This window comes from Sorex araneus, chromosome 1, assembly GCF_027595985.1.
Source record: "Sorex araneus isolate mSorAra2 chromosome 1, mSorAra2.pri, whole genome shotgun sequence".
NCBI lineage: Eukaryota > Metazoa > Chordata > Mammalia > Eulipotyphla > Soricidae > Sorex > Sorex araneus.
In genome coordinates, this window is record NC_073302.1 from 102,659,744 (window position 1) to 102,677,170 (window position 17,427).

At 61.6% G+C, this 17,427-nt stretch overlaps 1 protein-coding gene across 1 annotated transcript; it reads left to right on the forward strand.

Annotated features, from left to right (window-relative positions):
* Positions 1-5,187: 5,187 nt before the first annotated feature.
* On the forward strand, positions 5,188-16,917 carry ROPN1L (rhophilin associated tail protein 1 like). The gene is made up of 5 exons (XM_004605622.2): positions 5,188-5,593; positions 8,610-8,733; positions 9,943-10,104; positions 11,576-11,751; positions 16,735-16,917. Exons 1-5 carry the CDS (start codon positions 5,463-5,465, stop codon positions 16,808-16,810), a joined length of 669 nt encoding a protein of 222 aa, XP_004605679.1. The 5' UTR covers positions 5,188-5,462; the 3' UTR covers positions 16,811-16,917.
* The last annotated feature ends 510 nt before the right edge of the window (positions 16,918-17,427 follow it).

Below are 17,427 nucleotides of genomic sequence, written 5' to 3' on the forward strand. Positions count from 1 at the left end.
GCGTGCCGGGCGAACTCCCTGCCCAGGGCTGTGCCAGCTCTCCAGCCTCTCCCTTGGGTTCCGTGTGGGCACGCGTCCCCTAAGCCCTCCTCAGGGAAGAGAGGAAGTTTCTCCGCTGGCGTCTCCTAGCCCTGTCCCCCTTGAGTGACCGTGTCTTCGCTGAACCTTCACTGGAGAAAAGTTTGTTCCAGTGCTCCAGGCGACGCCGGAGCACTGGAACAAACAGCCGTTGTTGAGCCCGTGCTCAGTGCGTGAGAAGATCCCTTCTCTGTTTCTTTGCGTGTAGGTTCACCACCTGGTGAGTTCCCCCTTTAGGTGTATATTCACTCTAAATGCCTTTGAATCTCAGGCCTTTCACCTGTGAGGAGGGAAACGGGCCTGGCTTCCTCCCTGAAACCAGGGAAGTGTTCTCACTAGGTACGGGGCGCGGGCGGAAGCTCTCTCCCCACCAGCTTGAGTCCTGGGACTTTGTCTTGGTCCCAGCGTTGTCGAATGAGGTACGGGGTAGTTTGAAGGAAAAAGAACCGGAAACTGGGGCTGGAGCGATAGCACAGCGGGTGGGGCGTCTGCCTTGCACGCGGCCGACCCGGGTTCAAATCCCAGCATCCCATATGGTCCCCTGAGCACCGCCAGGGATAATTCCTGAGTGCACAGCCAGGAGGAACCCCTGAGCATCGCCAGGTGTGACCCAAAAAGCCAAAAAAAAAAAAGAACTGGAAACTGTGCCAAAGGGGATGGTCTCCTGTCGGGGTGACGTAAAGCCGTGAGGAAACAAGTGAGCCGGCCCGGTCAGTACGGGCGGCCCGTGCCCACCCTCCCAGGCTGCCCGGGTCCGAGCTTCAAGATGCCTCTGCCCTGGCACAGCTCCCCTCCACGCCGCTTTGCCTCGGGACCTGCCGGACCATCTTCTTAAAGTCCTTTGTGACAGCGCAGCAGCCGTGCCTTTCTGAAGGAATCCTTTCTTCTCCTTCCATGTTCCGTCGAGGGGTGGTTGCACAAACCCGTCCGTGGATGGAGTGGCGAGTACGTTCGTGAGGAAGGCCGTGCATTCGGGATGTATGTAGAGGTCTCAGAACGTGATTGCGTGTGCTTGTGTATAAAAGCAGGTAAGAGGCTTGAAAGGACACTTTCCTAGAAAGGATACACACAGGACGTCCAACACCTCATTCATTTGGTTTCCAACTCGTCATTAGGAAAAGGCAAATTAAAACCATTCACACCGACGCACTGTCACATACGCACTAGAGTAGCTAAAATAAACACCGTGGCATGTGTTCTGACTGTGAGTGAACGTGACGCGCTGGAACTGCGTAAAACTGTTCGCATGGGTCTCTCCGGATGCAGCACAATGAGTGTTCATCGAGCTCCCTGCTAGCCGGGAGCAGGAAGCGTCCTCGTGTCCCTCTGCTGGTCATCCCTGCAGCAGAGTGCACAAGCTGACTTCATGCAACAGCGGTTTCGGGAATGCAGGAGCGGCGCGTGTAAGCTGCACGGCGCCATCTCAGGATCACCCCGGGATGAGAGGAGGTGGAACGTGCTGTGTGCTCTCCTCACGGCCCAGTTCTCGGTGTTCAGAGTAACCTACAGAGAACGAGACAAACGAGTCAGCGGGGATGAGGTTGGCTGGGGACTCCCATGCAAAGGAACGTGAAGGAACCACCGTTTTGGGGAGCTCAGGCCGGGCCTGGCTGCATACATGTGCCCAGACTTGGATCGTATGCTTGGACCTTGAGCCAAGGCTGCCTGTCCACTCCGCCAGTTCCAGAGGAACACGCTTGTTCTTGCTGTTCCCACGGCACCACCTTGAACCCTGCTCCTGGACCCTGCAAGTGCAGGAGTGATGAGCAGGCCTCCGTCCACGCTGTTCCCTGCACCAGCGCCTGGCAGAGGGCCCCGGCCTGGTGCTCTGCACCCCTGCTCCAGCCTGCTCTGCCTCCTGGGCCCTCCTGAGCGCTGGCCTTGGCCCCCAGCACTCGGCCGCTGCTGGTGTCTTCCCGCTGCCAAGGCCCAGACCCCGCTTTCTCCCCGTGTTCTGTTTCACTGTCCTTTCAACAAATGCCTTCAGAGAACTACCTGTCCCCACTGTCCCCAGTGTGCCCCGTGTCTCTCCCCTTTTCTCGCCCTGCTGCACTCAGCGGTTTGCTCCTAGCTGCTGAGGACCATCCCTGGATCCTGAGGCTTGCTATCAGCCTCCCCCCAGCACACACACACACACACACACACACACACACACACATACACACACCCTGATGAAGCCCAACTCATGTCCCTCCTTGGACTCCTGCAAAGACACACACACACACACACACCCCTGGTGAAGCCCTGCCCGTGGCCGCCAGCCCTTGTTCCCTCCTTGGACTCCTGCAAAGACTCCTGGTCTCCTAGCGGGCCCTGTGTCCTGCTCTCCTTGGGGGCCTCCGTCCCTCCCCTGCTGGACACACTCAAGGCTTCTCTGAAGTCCATCAGATCCTGGGCGCCCAAGTCCAGATTCTCAGGCCTACGCTGCCTCGGGCGGGGGGCGGGGTTCAGACAACCCCACACCAGGTCCCGAACACCTAGTGTCCCCTCACCCCAATGCTGCCTTCAGTTGGTGCAGAATTGGCCGGGCTAAGGGTCACTAGTGGTGCAGGGGCCTCACAGGGCCGGTCACACGCAGGACAAGCCCCCGAGCCCCTGTATCTACGTCTTCAGCCCAGGAAAACCACTGACACTATTCCCCCCAGACTGCACCCGGTCTGACGGCAAGGCTGGGCTCCGAGAGAAACCGGGGATCCTGGTGTGCTGATGCCTCTCCACTCGCTCATTGCGAGCACTGTCCACTCCCGCCCGCCCAGACCTCGCTGCCCTTCTTCCTTCCGCTTATCCTGATAGGCCAGAGCACTCCTTGGCTCAGAAACCTCCGGCGCTACCCATTGTGGCGCCGTGCACTGTGACCTCACAGCCTCCATCCTTCATCTGGGTCTGCTCCGGGCACCTGTCCTGCACTGTCCCTGGGAGCCCTGAGCTGGCAGCTCTGCCCAGAGCAGGTCAGACCTCAGGGCCTTGCCCTCGCTGTTGGACTTGCCTCAGTGTCCTTCACGCCCACCTCTGGACTCACACTGGAGTAGCACATCAGTGACGTGGTCAGAACCACGGCCTCCCGAGGGGCCTGCCCTCTCCATCATGCCCGCCGGCTTATCTTCGCGATTCCCGTGCTCCAGTGTCTGCCCCGGTGACTCGGCTGTGCTCACTCCTTCCCGGAGCGGTGGCCGGGACATAGGGGCCCCTGACTACTGAGGCAGGCAGTACGGAGAACCGGGGTAGTAACGGACCTTCGGTCCAAGGATAGCCTGGGTGCCTGGCGCTGTGCTCTGGGGGCACCAGTGTGAGGGGTGAGGGGTCTGCTGATGGTCCGCTCCATGTCAGCGCTCACTGGCGCCAGGCACTGGGCATCCCACAAACAGCTTTCCCTTGGTGGCCCCGGGGCCTGCTCCCAGCAGGGCTCGTGCCCGGGAGCGAGCCCTGGGCCTGCTGTCCACTTCGGCCCCAGCCCCGTCACGAAGGCCCCTCGGAGCGTCTCCGTTTGAAATCCTGGCTGTGTTGTCTTTCGCTGTGTCGAGGGGACCGAATGGAATGTCCAGGAGGCAAGTGACCACTCTAGAGCCGCCACGAGCACTTTTGTCCCTATTCGTGCACAGACTCGGAGTAGCAACCCTGGAGCCGAAGTTCCTAGCAGTCGGGCTGCTGAGACGGTACCCAGAGGGCCAAGTTGCCCCGTCAGGTGTCCTAATTAACTGTCCTCCCTGATGGTCCACAGTTTCAAATAGTGTGCTCATTGCTTACTAATGTTGTCTGTTCATCTTTAAAATTTTTTTTAACTATTTATTTTTGGTTTGGGGGCCACATCCGGCAATGCTCAGGGGTTACTCCTGGCATCAGAAATCACTCCTGGTGGTGCTCAGGGAACCGTATGTGATGCCTGGGATTGAACCCTGGTCAGCTGTGTGCATGCGTGTGTGCAAGGCAAGCACTTTATTCACTCTCTGCCCCTTATGCTGTTGGTTTAGAGGGGTGTGTGTGTGTGTGTGTGTGTGTGTGTGTGTGCGTGTGCGCGCGCACCCAAAGCTGTCCTGGGGGCGGGGGGCTCGGAGAGGGGGTTTCTTTTCCCTCCCAGATTGTGTGAGGTTGACTCAGCGGCTTATCGGGCAGGAGGACGAGTTAAGAGCCTCTCCCCTAGCTGGACGCTGCCCCGCGTCCGAACTCGGACCTGCCAGCAGCCGGGACCAGCGCGTGCGCGGACCTGGGGGCTGGGGGCAGCCGGCCGAGCAGCACGGGGGAGGCCCCGCGGGCCCCACGAAGCGCTTCCCCCTCGGACACCCGCGGGCGCAGGGGGCACTGGGGGAGCGCCTTGGGGGAATGGCAAAGGGAAATCGATCAAAAGGAAATTGACCGCAGCGTTCTAGGCGAAACGCTGGGCTCGTGCTGCCGCAAGCAACCGGCGAGCAGGGGAAAGGGCCCCGGGCCAGACTACACGGAGGGGACCAGCTGGACACCAGTCGCACAGCCTGGGGCGGGGCGCGAGGGGTGCACAGACGCGAGCCCGTCGGTAGGCGGGGCCCGGGCAGGGCCTGGCAAGTGGGGCCTTGCGGGGGCGGAGCCTAGAGGGTGTGGGCGGGGTCCGGAGAGTGTGGGCGGGGCCTGACGGTGGAGGGGCCCGGTGGGTGTGGGCTGGGCCTGAAGGTGGGCGGAGACTGGTAAGTGGGGCCCGGTGGGCGTGGTGTGGGCGGGGCCTGGCGGGATAGGCGGGGTATAGCCTGGCAGGTGGGGGGCCCGGTGGGTGTAGGTGGGATTAAGGTGTGGGCGGGGCCTGAAGGTGGGCGGAGACTGGCAGGTGGGGCCCGGTAGGTATGAGGGGCCTGGCGGGTGCACGAGGGGCCTGCCAGGTGGGTACCCGGCGGATATGGGTGGGGCCTGGCAGGTGTGGCCGGGGCCTGGCGGGTAAGCGGGGTCCTGGCAAGTGGGGGGCCCGCCCGGTGGGTGTGGGCGGGATTCGGGGGTGTGTGCGGGGCCTGGCTGGTGTGGGCGTGTCCAGTGGGCGTGTCCTGGAGGGTGTGGGCGTGTCCTGGAGGGTATGGGCGTGTCCGGAGGGCGTGGGCGGGGCCTGGCGGGCGTGGGCGTGTCCGGAGGGCGTGGGCGGGGCCGGCGGGTGGGCGGGGCCGCGGCGTCCGGTTGCCTGGATACCGCAGCGCAACAGTGCGGGCGGTTGCTGGCAGGGGCGGTTGGCTGTGGTTCCGAGGCGCGCGTGGAGGAGCGGGTCAGGGGCCGGGCCCCGCGAAACCGGCCTCTCGGCCCGCCTACGCACACGCGATCCCAGCTCGGACCGGACTCGGGACCTCGGCGCGGCTGGGACCTGCCCTACGCCCGCCCCCCGAGGTGCAGCCGCGCCCCCCGCGCCCCCCGCGCCCGCCGGGCGGCCGGGCGCGATGCCGCTGCCCGACACCATGTTCTGCGCGCAGCAGATCCACATCCCGCCGGAGCTGCCCGACATCCTGAAGCAGTTCACCAAGGCGGCCATCCGCACGCAGCCCGCCGACGTGCTGCAGTGGTCGGCGGGGTAAGCGCGGGCGGCCCGGGCGCGGGGTGGCCGGGGCAGCCGCGCGTGTCCGCAGCCGCACCCAGCGCCCGGCGGCGGCGGTCGGACCCCGGTTTCTGCGCTGCTTTGCACATGCTCCTGCGGGCCCGGAGCGATGGTACAGCGGGATGGGTGTTTGCCTTGCACGCGGCCGACCCGGGTTCGATTCCCAGCATCCCATAGGACCCCCCGAGCACCGCCAGGGAGTAATTCCTGAGTGCAGAGCCTGGAGTAACCCCTGAGTATCGCTGGGTGTGACCCCAAAAGCCCCAAAACACAACGACAACAAAAGGGCATGCTCCGTGACACGTCCCTTTGCAGGAAGGAATTGATTGACGGTCCAGCTGGGTTCCCTGGACCCCGGGCACCCCAGGTAGCCTGGGGGAGGTGTGTTTGGTGAGGGTGACCACCTCAAGGCTGTGGGAAGGCCAAACTGCCCTGCCTAGTTCCCAGGAACAGATTTTCTGCTCATTTTGTCCTTTTTGTTGTTGTTGGTGGTGGTGGGGTCGGGGCTGGGGGCTGGATGGCTGTTCTCAGGGCTTCCTCCTGGCCCTGCGCTCTAGGGTCACTTCTGGCAGGGTTCCGGTGACCATACATGGTGCCAGGAATTGAACCCAGGGCAGCTGTATGCAAGGCAAGTGCGCTACCTGCGCTACCATACTTCCAGTCCCATTTTTCTTTTTCTTTTCTTTTTCAAAATGGAATCACCATGAGATACAGTTACAAAGCTTTCCTGTTTGAGTGTCAGTCTTACCATGATCAAACACCCATCCATCCCCCATCACTGCACATGCTCCACCACCAATGTCCCCAGTATCCCCCCCCTTTCCAACCCTCCCCCCTGCCTCCATGGCAGACAATTTCCCCCATACGCTCTCTCTTCTTTGGGGCATTAGGGTCTGCAATACAGACACTGAGAGGCCATCACATTTGGTCCTTTATCTACTTTCAGCACACATCTCCTATCCCGAACGATCCCTCCAACCAGCATTGCCTTAGTGACCCCTTCTCCATCCCAGCTGCCTCCTCCCCCAGCTCATGAGGCAGGCTTCCAACCATGGGCCAGCCCCATTGTTCAACTTAAAAAATATATCTAAATGTATGGGGGTTATGTTTTGGGCCACACCTCACAGTGTGAATAGGGACTATTCCCGATTGCAGTGAGAGACCCCTGGTGGTGCGGGGATGGGAACCAGGGTCAGCAGAGGTGACTGTGGGCAAGGAAAGCACCTGACCCTCCTGCCCAGCTAAAGAAGTCACCGGAAGCCCATGGATCTTTTTGGCTTTACTGGAAAGACGAATTGGGCGCTTTCAGTCTTGTGATCCAAAGACCGTCTGTAGAACTTAAAATGTTTAGTAACGAGCTTATGAATCTCACCCACCTTCATGGAGCTGTGTAACCAGGGGGAACCCTTTTGCTGCCTCCACTGAAGCAACCAGCCGTGAACGCGGTGGCTTAGAACATGTTAATGCCTGCAGGTGTCCCTGGTGTCATATCAGACACCAGATCAGTATCATCAGGCCTGTACAGTCATTGGTTAAATTGATTTGGCCGGGGCCGGAGCAGTCGTACGGCGGGTAGGGCACTTGCCCTGCACACGGCCGACCCTGGCCCGGTTTCCCTACATGCCATCTGGTCTCCCCAACACTGCCAAGAGAAATTCCTGAGAGCAGACCCAGCAGTGAACCCTGAGCATCACCAGGTGTACCCCCCAAAAAAAAACTACCCTACCAAAAATTAAATTTATTTTGCAAAGAGGAAAAACATTGCTATGTCGTTGGAAATTAATTGACGTATTGAAAATTTCAGTTTTAACTGACCTCAATGCAAAGAAAGTTGAATTTATTTCACAAAGCCAGTAGGGGGCGAGAAGCACAGATTGCGTCGCCGGCCCGGGCCGGTGGGAGGTGGGAGCAGTCACCTCCTTGGCTCACCAGCGCCCAGCGACCTTTCTGGGCTCACCGGCTCCGTGCGCGGCAGCCCCACACCCAGGTCAGGGTCAGTTTGCAGGCAAGCCGTGGGCAGGACAGGGCTGGCCAGCACCTCCAGGGAGACCTCCGGGGCTCTCCCCGCACCTGGTTCTGAACTCCTGGGTCTCCGGTGTCCTGGCCCCTACCTTCCCCCTCAGAGCCGGGCTGTGGCACCGGTGGCCTCACGGGGACAAGACTCTCGAGCCCTCGGAGACCAGGACGGTTGCTCGGCCCCAACCTCAGACTCTGCCACCGCCGCGGTCCCGTTCCCATGCCCATTGGGATGAGAAGTTTCTAGGGACTCAAGCCAGAATGCTCCTGGGGCCCCTCTGGGCCCGACACGAGGCCACAGCACCCGCGGGTCCGGCTTCCCAACAGGTGGGTTTGTCAGGGGTGCGCGGGGTCTTGCCTGCGGCACGTCGACCAGGGAGAAGAAAATCTGGCTCCTCGTTTGACCATCGAGCTTGAAGGAAGGGTCGGTCGGGTACATGCGCCTTTATTCACGCGACAGGAAACGCCCGGATTTGCTCTTTCCCCGGGAAACACCTCAGCAACTGCTATTTTGAGCTTCGTTGTAGTGTTAGAGGCTTCGCCAAGAAGTTTCTCCCAGTCAGCAGGGTCTGGAGAGATGCTTGCAGTGCCCCCTTCTCCTCCCGGAGCCCCCCGGGCCCCACCAGGACTGGCCCCTGAGCACTGCCAGGTGTGGCCCCTGGAAAACCAAACAACTAAGTAATGAATGCAATGAAATTAGGAGTCGGGGGGAAGGCGAGGGTCTGTGGAGGGCCGGGGCCTGGTCAGAGACAGAGTCCCTCCAGCATGGGGGTGGGGGGGCCTGATTTCCAGCCTGCGCCCAGGAGGCACGCGGGGCCTTGGACTGGCGGTGAGGTTGAGCCCCCAGTGGGCAGCGGGGACGCGGCCCGTGGAGTCCCTGGGATGGGACTCGGGGCCTTGAGCGCGTCCCGCCCTCACCCTCTGGGCCCCTCGGCGCCCCCGCAGCCGGCAGGAACGCGCCTGTCTGTCGTTGCAGGTACTTCACCGCCTTGTCCAGAGGGGACCCGCTGCCTGTGAAGGAGAGGGCCGAGATGCCCGTGGCCACGCAGAAGACGGACACGGGGCTCACGCAAGGGCTCCTCAAGATCCTGCACAAGCAGGTGGCCGTGGCCGGGCGGGACCAGGCGGGAGCCCCGCCCCCGCCCCACCCCCGCGGTGCCCGCGCTGGACACTGTGAGACCCAGACCCCAGGAGACCCGTGTCCACGCTCGCTGCTCGGGGTTAGCGCCCTCTGAAACGGGGGGCTTTGCTCTCGGGGCTTGCACACGGCCTTGCCCAGAGCCCCCCGCCCACCCTCCGGGCTTGGATTATCAGAGAAAGACTCGACCCACAGGAGTGCTGAGCTTGCCGAGTGTGTGCGTGTGTGTGTGTGTGTGTGTGTGTGTGTGTGTGTGTGAGTGATTTCTCCATCTGTTTGGGGGCCACCCCCAGCAGTGCTCAGGGCTTACTCCTAACTCGGGGATTGTTCCTGGTGGGGCTCAGAGGACCGTATGGGGTGCTGGGGATCGAACCCGGGTCAACCAGGTGCTCGCTTCCCGCTGAACTCTCTCTCCAGCCTGTGTCTCTGACCTCTCTTGGGCTTGTTCGGTTTGGTTTGGGGGCCACACCCGGTGGTGCCTGGGGCTTTCTCCCGGCTCTGCACCCAGGCGCCACCCTGGCGGGCTCTGGGGCCAGATGGGGTCACAGCTGGGTCAGACCCTGTCCGCTACACTATGGTATGGGTCTGGCCCGTGTTTCTGACCTTGAAAGCGCTTGTCCCCAGGGGGCCTTTCTGAGCGCTAACCTTGTGTCCCTCGGGAAACCGGTGCTGTGTGGGAAGGAAGGAGCCCTGGGCGGAAGGGCCACTCGCAGGGGCCCGAGAGACGGTACACAGGAAGGGCAGTGGGCCTTGCACACGGCCAACCCAGGGTCCCCTGAGCGCCGCCAGGAATAATTCCCGAGTGCAGAGCCAGGAGTCAGCCCTGAGCATCACGAGGTGTGGCCCCCAAATAAAAGACCAACCGGTGGGGCTGGACCAATAGCACAGCGGGGAGGGCGTTTGCCTTGCACGCGGCCAACCCGGGTTCAATCCCCGGCATCCCATAGGGTCCCCTGAGCACCGCCAGGAGTAATTCCTGAGTGCAGAGCCAGGAGTAACCCCTGAGCATCGCCGGATGTGACCCAAAAAGAAAAAAAAATGACCACAGGGCAGGGGTGGGGCACGGCTCCTGCGGGTCTGTCCCCTGGAACCCAGCCGTGACGTGGGCCGGGCGCCTTCTGCAGGCTCCTGCCACAGGCGACCGTGGCGGCTGTGTTGTGTCTCCGAGCAGTGTGGTCACCAGCAGTTTGTGAGCCTGGAGGAGCTGGAGCAGAGGTGGAGGACCCTGTGCCTGCCCGTGGAGCGCTTCAAGGCCATCTTGGAGCTGGACCCCTGCGAGGAGAAGATCGAGTGGGTCAAGTTCCTGGCACTGTGCTGCAGTTCGCTGAGTGGGGTACGTGCCGTCGCCGCCCTGGGGACCAGGTGGCCGTGCGTGGCTGCTTCGGGGTTGGGGTGTGGCAGGGGGGCCGAGGGTCGGGCTCGGTCCCTGCGGGGTCGGTCCAGGCTGCTGGGGGCTTCGGTGTGTGTCTGCGCCCGCGTGTGCCCAGCCGGCGTCAGCGCCAGGGCACGTGCCAGGGCGGTTTGATGGAATGGGGAGGAGAACGTGCACCAGGACTCTGGGCTAGACCGCGCCACGCCAGATGGCTGCCCACTGAGCGGGCGCTTGCCTGGACCGCAGCCAAGCCAGGTTCAATCCCCAGCACCACGTGTGCCCTGCCAAGCTCCTCCAGGAGTGATCCCTGAGCACTGAACCAGGAGTCACCCCTGAGCACTGAGCCAGGAGTCACCCCTGAGCACTGAGTCAGGAGTCACCCCTGAGCACGGCCAGCACAAAACCAAAGCATATCAGACAAACCGGGCGCCAGCTGGCGAGCAGGTGGGCTGAGGGAGGAGGTGGGTGACTCTAGGCGTTGGTTGAAACTTCTTCTAAGCACCAGGCAGGGCCCGTGCGGGCGCTGGGGCGGGGGGAGGTTCAGTAAGCCTGGCCCACCCCCACCCCCAACTCTGAGGACCGGGAAGGAGTGTGTGGGGCGGCTTCCTTCCCTGCGGGCTGCTGGCCATGCTCCCTGGGAAGTGCTCGCTGTCTGCTTCCGGGGTGTTGCTTCCGGCGGTGCTCTGTGGGGGACTCGGCGCTGAGGTCACACCTGGCCCCGCGAGCGCCCCCGCAGTCTCCCCTCCCTGTCTCTTCCCTTCGAGCCGCTCGGGCAGTGGCAGCGCCACGGGGGCCCAGTCCTGGGCGGTGCTGCCGGCTCGGGGGTCCTGCTTTGGGGGTCGCTCCCACATGGGCCACAGCGCTCCCCTCAAGCTCGCTGCCTGCCTCCCTGCTGCAGTGCTCGCACACACACTCACACACACACTCACACACATACACTCCTATACACACTCACACACATACACACATACTCCCACACTCACACCCACACTCACACACAGACACACTCACAGACACACACACCCCACCCCCCTGTGTCCCAGACAGCTGTGGTGTGGCAGGGCCCGGACTCGGGCAGCCTGGGGGGCACACGAGGGCCGGGCTTGTGGGAGCAGCCGCCATCCTCTGCACCCGCAGTTCCCAGGGCCTCGGGGCTCAAGGCCCAGGGTCAATCTGCTCAGCGGACGGGCCGGCCTGGGCTGCACGGGCCGCCTCTCTGGGTGACGGGCTCCGGCCTGCCCGTCCCCGGGGTGCCTGTCCTCGGGGTGCCCGTCCCCGGGGTGCCCATCCCCGGGGTGCCCGTCCCCGGGGTGCCTGTCTCGGGGTGCCCGTCCCTGGGGTGCCTGTCCCCAGGGTGCCCATCCTGGGGTGCCCGTGTCCAGGGTGCCCATCCCTGGGGTGCCTGTCCCGGGTGACGCCTCGTGTGTTGCAGACGCTGAGCTCGGCCATGCAGAACGTGTGTGAGATCCTGACCACGGACGCGGAGGGCGGCCCGGCCCGGATCCCCTTCGAGCTCTTCTCGGGCATCTACCAGTACCTGTGGCGGCTGGAGAGGCCAGGGCCCGAGTCGGACATGCAGGCCTACCTCGCCTCGCTGCGGACCACCATGTGCGTGTGGGCCGGAGGGCGGGGCCGGAGGGCGGGACCGAAGGGCGGGGCCGGGCGGGCGTGTGTGCCCAGTGGCACGCGGGTTCCCAGGACCGTCTGGAAACCTGCGGGATTCCGGCCCAGGGAGCTCGCGTGGGGTCGGGCCTCTCCGGGGGGCTTCCGGTGGGGGGCCCGTGGGCGCCTCAGCCCAGGGCACCCCTGGGGACGAGTGTGCAGCTTCGGGGGTGGGGGCGGGCGGGGAGCAGGTGCCCACGGCAGGGGGGCCGCCCCATCCCACCTGCCCCGAGCCCCTCGGACTGGCCCCTCCCCCCACCCCGAGCCCTTCGGCCTCGGGACCCCTCCCTGCTTCTGTCCACATCCCTCCCGGCTCTGGACGGCCCCGGGTCCTCTCCTGCCGTGCTGGTCCCCCCCGCGCCCATCCCTCGGGACAAGCACACGGGAAGAGAGTACCCGCGGTGACGGGCCTCAGGCGCGGGAGCCTGGTGCCAGCGGGTCTTTCACTCTGAGCCTCAGTAGGCCAATTTCCATTTTATTTTTATGCTTTGGGGGCTACTTTGGGGGTATTATTTGGCCACCGCAGCGATGCTTTAGGTCGTGCGCCCAGCTCTGCGCTCAGGACTTAGCCTGGTGGTGCGTGCGGGACCCTACGGCCGGGGATCGAGCCTAGGCCAGCTGAGAGCGAGGCCAGCGCTCTACCCGCTGTGCTGTCCTCCTGGCCTACGCCAGCTTTTAGAGAATAAACCCATTTCTCTGAACGGCACCTGATCCTGAGGTGCGCAGGGCCGAATCCAGGGCCTTGTGGAAGGAAGGGGGGGGGGTCTCGGCCACCTGAGCTATGTCCAGCTTTGGCGTGTGTGTGTGTGTGTGTATGTGTGTGTGTGTGTGTGTGTGTGTGTGTGTGTGTGTTTAAAGACCCCTTTTATTTTTCTTTTTTGGGTCACCCCCGGTGTTGGTCAGGGGTTACTCCTGGCTCTGCACTCAGGAGTTACTCCTGGCGGTGCTCAGGGGACCATATGGGATGCTGGAGGTTGGGTCTGGGTCAGCCACATGCGGGCATGTGCCCTTCTTGCCATTATATCTCTCTGCCCACCCCCAGCCCCATTTTTTTGTGGTGGAGCTGTGAGAGTGCTTTTCCCTTGGATAGTAACCGTTTTATGTAGAGCAGATGCTTTCTTTTTTTTTTTTTTCACTTTTTGGGTCACACCCGGCGATGCTCAAGGATTACTCCTGGGTCTGCACTCAGGAATTAACCCTGGCGGTGCTCAGGGATGCTGGGAATCAAACCCGGGTCGGCCGTGTACAAGGCAAATGCCCTCCCTGCTGTACTACCGCTCCATTCCTTTTTCTCTCATTTCCTCAGTGACTTGTGGTGGTTCAGGGGTGTGTGGCTCTGCCCAAGGTTCGGCTTTTCCCAGTGTTCTTTGTGGCTTGTTTCCAGCTTCAAAGCATCGTGGTCGGGCCTGGGAGATAGGACAGTAGGAGAGGCACTCGCCTTTCATGGGGCCGGCCCAGGTTCGATCCCTGGCATCCCACATGGTACCATGAGCCCGCCAGGAGTGAGCCCTGAGCACAGAGCCAGGAATAGCCCTGAGCATTGCTTGGAGTGTCCCATAAACAAAAACCACAACGAAGCATTGTCATCTGAGAGAAACTTGGTCTGAAGCCCACTTTCTTGATGCTGTGAAGAATCGTTTTTTGTCCCAGCACATGGCTTATCCCAGAGAGCGACCCTGTCCTGGGCACGGCAGTGATTCCTGAGTGCAGAGCCAGGAGTAACTCCTGTGCATTGCTGGGTGTGACCAAAAAAGCAACACACACACACACACACACACACACACAAACCCCAAAGAATTCTATCTTTCTCTTTGACTCTTGTCATATTTTTTCTTTTGGGGAGGAGTTTACAACCTCTTTTATTTTATTTATTTATTTTTATTTTTTATTTTATTTTTTTTTTAGGCTTATGCTCCAGCCTTTTTTTTTTTTAATGTTGTCTCTTTATTTATTTATTTATTTTTCTCTTTGGGTCACACCTGGCAATGCACAGGGGTTATTCCTGGCTCTGCACTCAGGAATTACCCCTGGCCGTGCTCAGGGGACCATATGGGATGCTGGGATTTGAACCCAGGTCGGCCGCGTGCAAGGCAAACGCCCTACCCGCTGTGTATTTTTATTTTTTAATTGAGTTACCATAAGAACAGTTACAGGGCTTTTAGAATTGAGTCTCAGTCATACTATGCTCAAAAACCCATCCCTTCACCAGTGCACATGTTCCACCACCAATAACCCCAGAAGACCACCCCTCCCACTCCCCCTATTCGTGTGTGGCACCCCTTACTTTGATTACATTCAATTTTCGACAGGAAACTCACTATCATTATTTGGAGTTTTTCCCCCAAGTCAGACCTGTCAGAATGGCATCATTAGATTGTATGTTTTCTATTGTTGGTAACAAAGAGCATAAGATGTTGCACGGTCGCGAAGTGGCCGCCTGGATTTGGGATTCTGGTATTAAGTCCAGAGGTATTTCTGCCAGCAGCCGCTGCATTCCAGGATTGGTTTCTGTGGCGCTGGGATCATGGCTGTTCAGGAGTGGAGGAGCTGTCCATGGGCGACCGCTCGGGGTCTCATTTGCGCAGGAGGCAGGGCCGGTTCTGCCTCCCCCATCGTGAGATTCCCCATGCATCCCGTCCCATCACTGAAAACTCCTACCTCTCTGTCCAGCTGGTTCTGAATGGTGGCGGTCGCCATGCTGTCGTAGGGGGTGAAAGGCCGAGGACAGAAACCCTTCCCTTCCTGGGGCTGCACGGGGCCGTAGCCTAGTTCAGAGTCCAGGAGTATATCTGCCAGCAGCCGCTGCATTCTGAGATTGGTTTCTGTGCCTCTGGGATAATGGATGCTCAGGGGTGGCGGAGACATTCCTGAGCATATGTTTTGTATATCAGGAAAGGTTTGGAGATGTCCCAGTCCCGCATACCGGAGCCGTGTTAGTAGAAGCTCAGTGTCACCGGAGCTCCATCTGGAGAAGGCGTGCTGGCTGTACCTTCCCTGTCTGGCACCCCGACGTTGTTGGCCCGGTTTGGGGTCCAGAGCATTCTCCGGCCTGCCGTGCTGCCGGAATGCTCTTGTCGTTTTAATTACAATGTACCTTTGTATTCTTCTGTTGGGGCTTATTTTATTTAGAATTCAGCATTCTGGGTCTGGGAGAAGAGTCGATTCTAGGTCAGAGAAGTTCTCAATTTACTTCCTCTCACCAAAACCTCTATCCCTGTGTTTCCCCCTCCCTCTGGGACCCCTCTTTCCTTTCTGTGAAGGTTGTCCCACGGGCCTGGGGCTTTCTCGCTTTCTGGATCATTTCTCCGAGTGTGTGTTTGGATGACTCCTTGACTCCTGTCCTCACTCAGGCCTCCAGGGAGCATCCTGCGGCTGGCTCTCTCCATGGTATTGCTTAGTTCAGTTACTATGTCGTTCGTAACAACAAGTCTCACAATGGAGACGTTACTGGTGCCTGCTCGAGCAAATCGATGAGCAACAGGATGACAGTGACAGTGACAGTGACTATGGCATTCAGTTTGGTGAATTCGATTCAAGTGTTCTCATCCTTTCTCTTTCCTTGACCCAATTCTCTCACTCAGCTCAGGGAGCACTCTGCCCAGTGTGGCTGTGGAGGCCCACGGGGCAGGGTGGGGCAAGCTCTGGGGCTTCTGCCTCCGCCCCGCCTGCAGCCAACCCCCTGCTGCTTGCCTGCGCCTGACTTGAGGTGCCTGGTGGTGGCGAGGGGTCACGTCTGTATTGGTTGGCGTTCTGGGTCACACCCAGCGGTGCTCGGGGGTTGCTCCTGGCTCTGCACTCAGGGGTCACCCTGGTGGTGCTCGGGGGACTGTGTGGGGTGCTGGGGGGTTGAGCCTGAGCCGGCCGCGTGCAAGGCAAACACCCTCCCCGCCGTGCTGTCGCTCGGGCCCCAAGGGCTTCAAGCCTTAAGCAGGTTGTGGCAGCGGGTGCTGGTTCCTGCCACAGCAAGCAGAGATGGTCCCTAGCGTTGCCTTCCGGGGCCCAGGTCTCCCGTGCCCGCCTGCAGCCTCAGCCTTGTCCCTCCAGTTTGGGTGCACGAGAGTGTCCCGGCGCCCTGCACCCCCAAACAGCCCTGGGGTCACCCAGGATGCCAGCATTCAGCCGCTGCCAGCTGTCTGCAGGGGCCTCGCCAGCCTCGGAAGCGTCTGCTCCCTGGTCCAGAGTCGGTCCGGGCCCGGCCCCTGGCCCAGGGTTTGGATCTGGGGTCCGGCCTGGGTGTCGGTGCAGCTGCCAAGGCTGTTCCGCCTCTGCCGACGCCCCCTTCTGACCTTCTCTGGGTGGGGCGCTACCCCCCGTTGGCTGGGGAGAGCCCAGCAGCCAGGAAGTGAGTTCAGGTGTCCGCGTGGGGGGCTTTGGCCTCCCCTCTCGGGGGAGGGGGTGACCGGTGGTGGTGGCGCCGGCACGCACTCCCCCGGGTGGAACTTTCCAGTACAAGGGAGGGAATGCCATTGTCAGACGGGAGCCCCAAACACCACGGGGAGAGTCCCGTCACCAGAGCACGTGTGGCACCAAGCAGCCCACATCCCCTTCTGTGCAAGAAGAAAGGTGCTTCCTTTCAGAGGCTGGGAAACGGGGGGGGGGGGGGGGCTCGGGGGCTGCAGGGGCAGCACAGCCGGGAGGGCGTTCACCCGGCGCTCAGCCAACCCGGCTTCGATCCCGGGCATCCCACATGATCCCCTGACCACCGCCGGGAGTGACCCCTGAGCACCGTTGGGTATGGCCCTAAAGCCAAAACAACCCCCCGCCCACCCCCCGAGCAAACCTAGAACCAAACCCCAGCCAAGGCCCTACTGATGTGGGGCCGTCAGTGATTGGTTTCCAAAGGCAACGCCCCTTCCGTGTACTGCGTCCCGCACAGACCCTGCCGGGCGCTGTGAGGAGTGACTCCGTACGATTCTGTTTCCGTTTCAGAGACTCAAAAAAGACGGGCAATCTGATAGGACCCGCGGACTTCTTCTACCCGACGAAAAAGCTTCAGGCTCCCTGAGGAGACGGCTCAGCCGTGAGGAAGGCGCTTCAGGGCCCAGCACCAAATACAGCTTGTCACCAAGCAGGGGCCCGTGTCCTTTTCTCAGAGACGGGCGCGGGGCGGAGCAAGACCCTGCCACGAGGCTGGTCTGGGGGGCGGGCGAGGGTTTGGGGGAACTTTCAGCTGGGCTCGGGGGGTTGGGGCTGGGCCCGGGGCAGCTTGGAAACAGACTGTGGGGGTCCGGGAGGCCGCCCAGAGCGGGGCCTGTAGCGCACGCCAGGGAGCCGGGTTTGATCCCTGGCTCCACATGGACCCCCAAACACTGCTGCCCCGCGACCCCCATACACGGGCTGGGTTGTCCTGCACCTTCGGAAGCCTGCTGGGGGCCGGGCAGGCAGGGCTGTGCTTCCCGGCCCCACCCGAGGTACCTGTCTCTGGCCTGCGATGGGAGACTTAGAACAGCAAGGATGGAGGGCTGGAGAGACCCGGCCAAGCGCCCTGCTCAGGGCTGGCCCAGGTGGGGTCCTAGTGCCCATAGGGTCCCCTGAGCGCCACCAGCAGTGATCTCTAAGCGCAGAGCCAGGAGTCAGCCCTGAGTGCCCCGAGGCCTCCTGCTGTCCCATTCCTAGGTATGT

Excerpts from the sequence above, each read along its gene's own strand:
- ROPN1L (XM_004605622.2), top strand. The coding sequence starts at position 5,463 with ATGCCGCTGCCCGACACCATGTTCTGCGCGCAGCAGATCCACATCCCG. Across the intron at positions 5,594-8,609 it reads GTGCTGCAGTGGTCGGCGGG|GTACTTCACCGCCTTGTCCA; the intron begins GTAAGCGCGGGC and ends CTGTCGTTGCAG. Across the intron at positions 8,734-9,942 it reads TCAAGATCCTGCACAAGCAG|TGTGGTCACCAGCAGTTTGT; the intron begins GTGGCCGTGGCC and ends GTCTCCGAGCAG.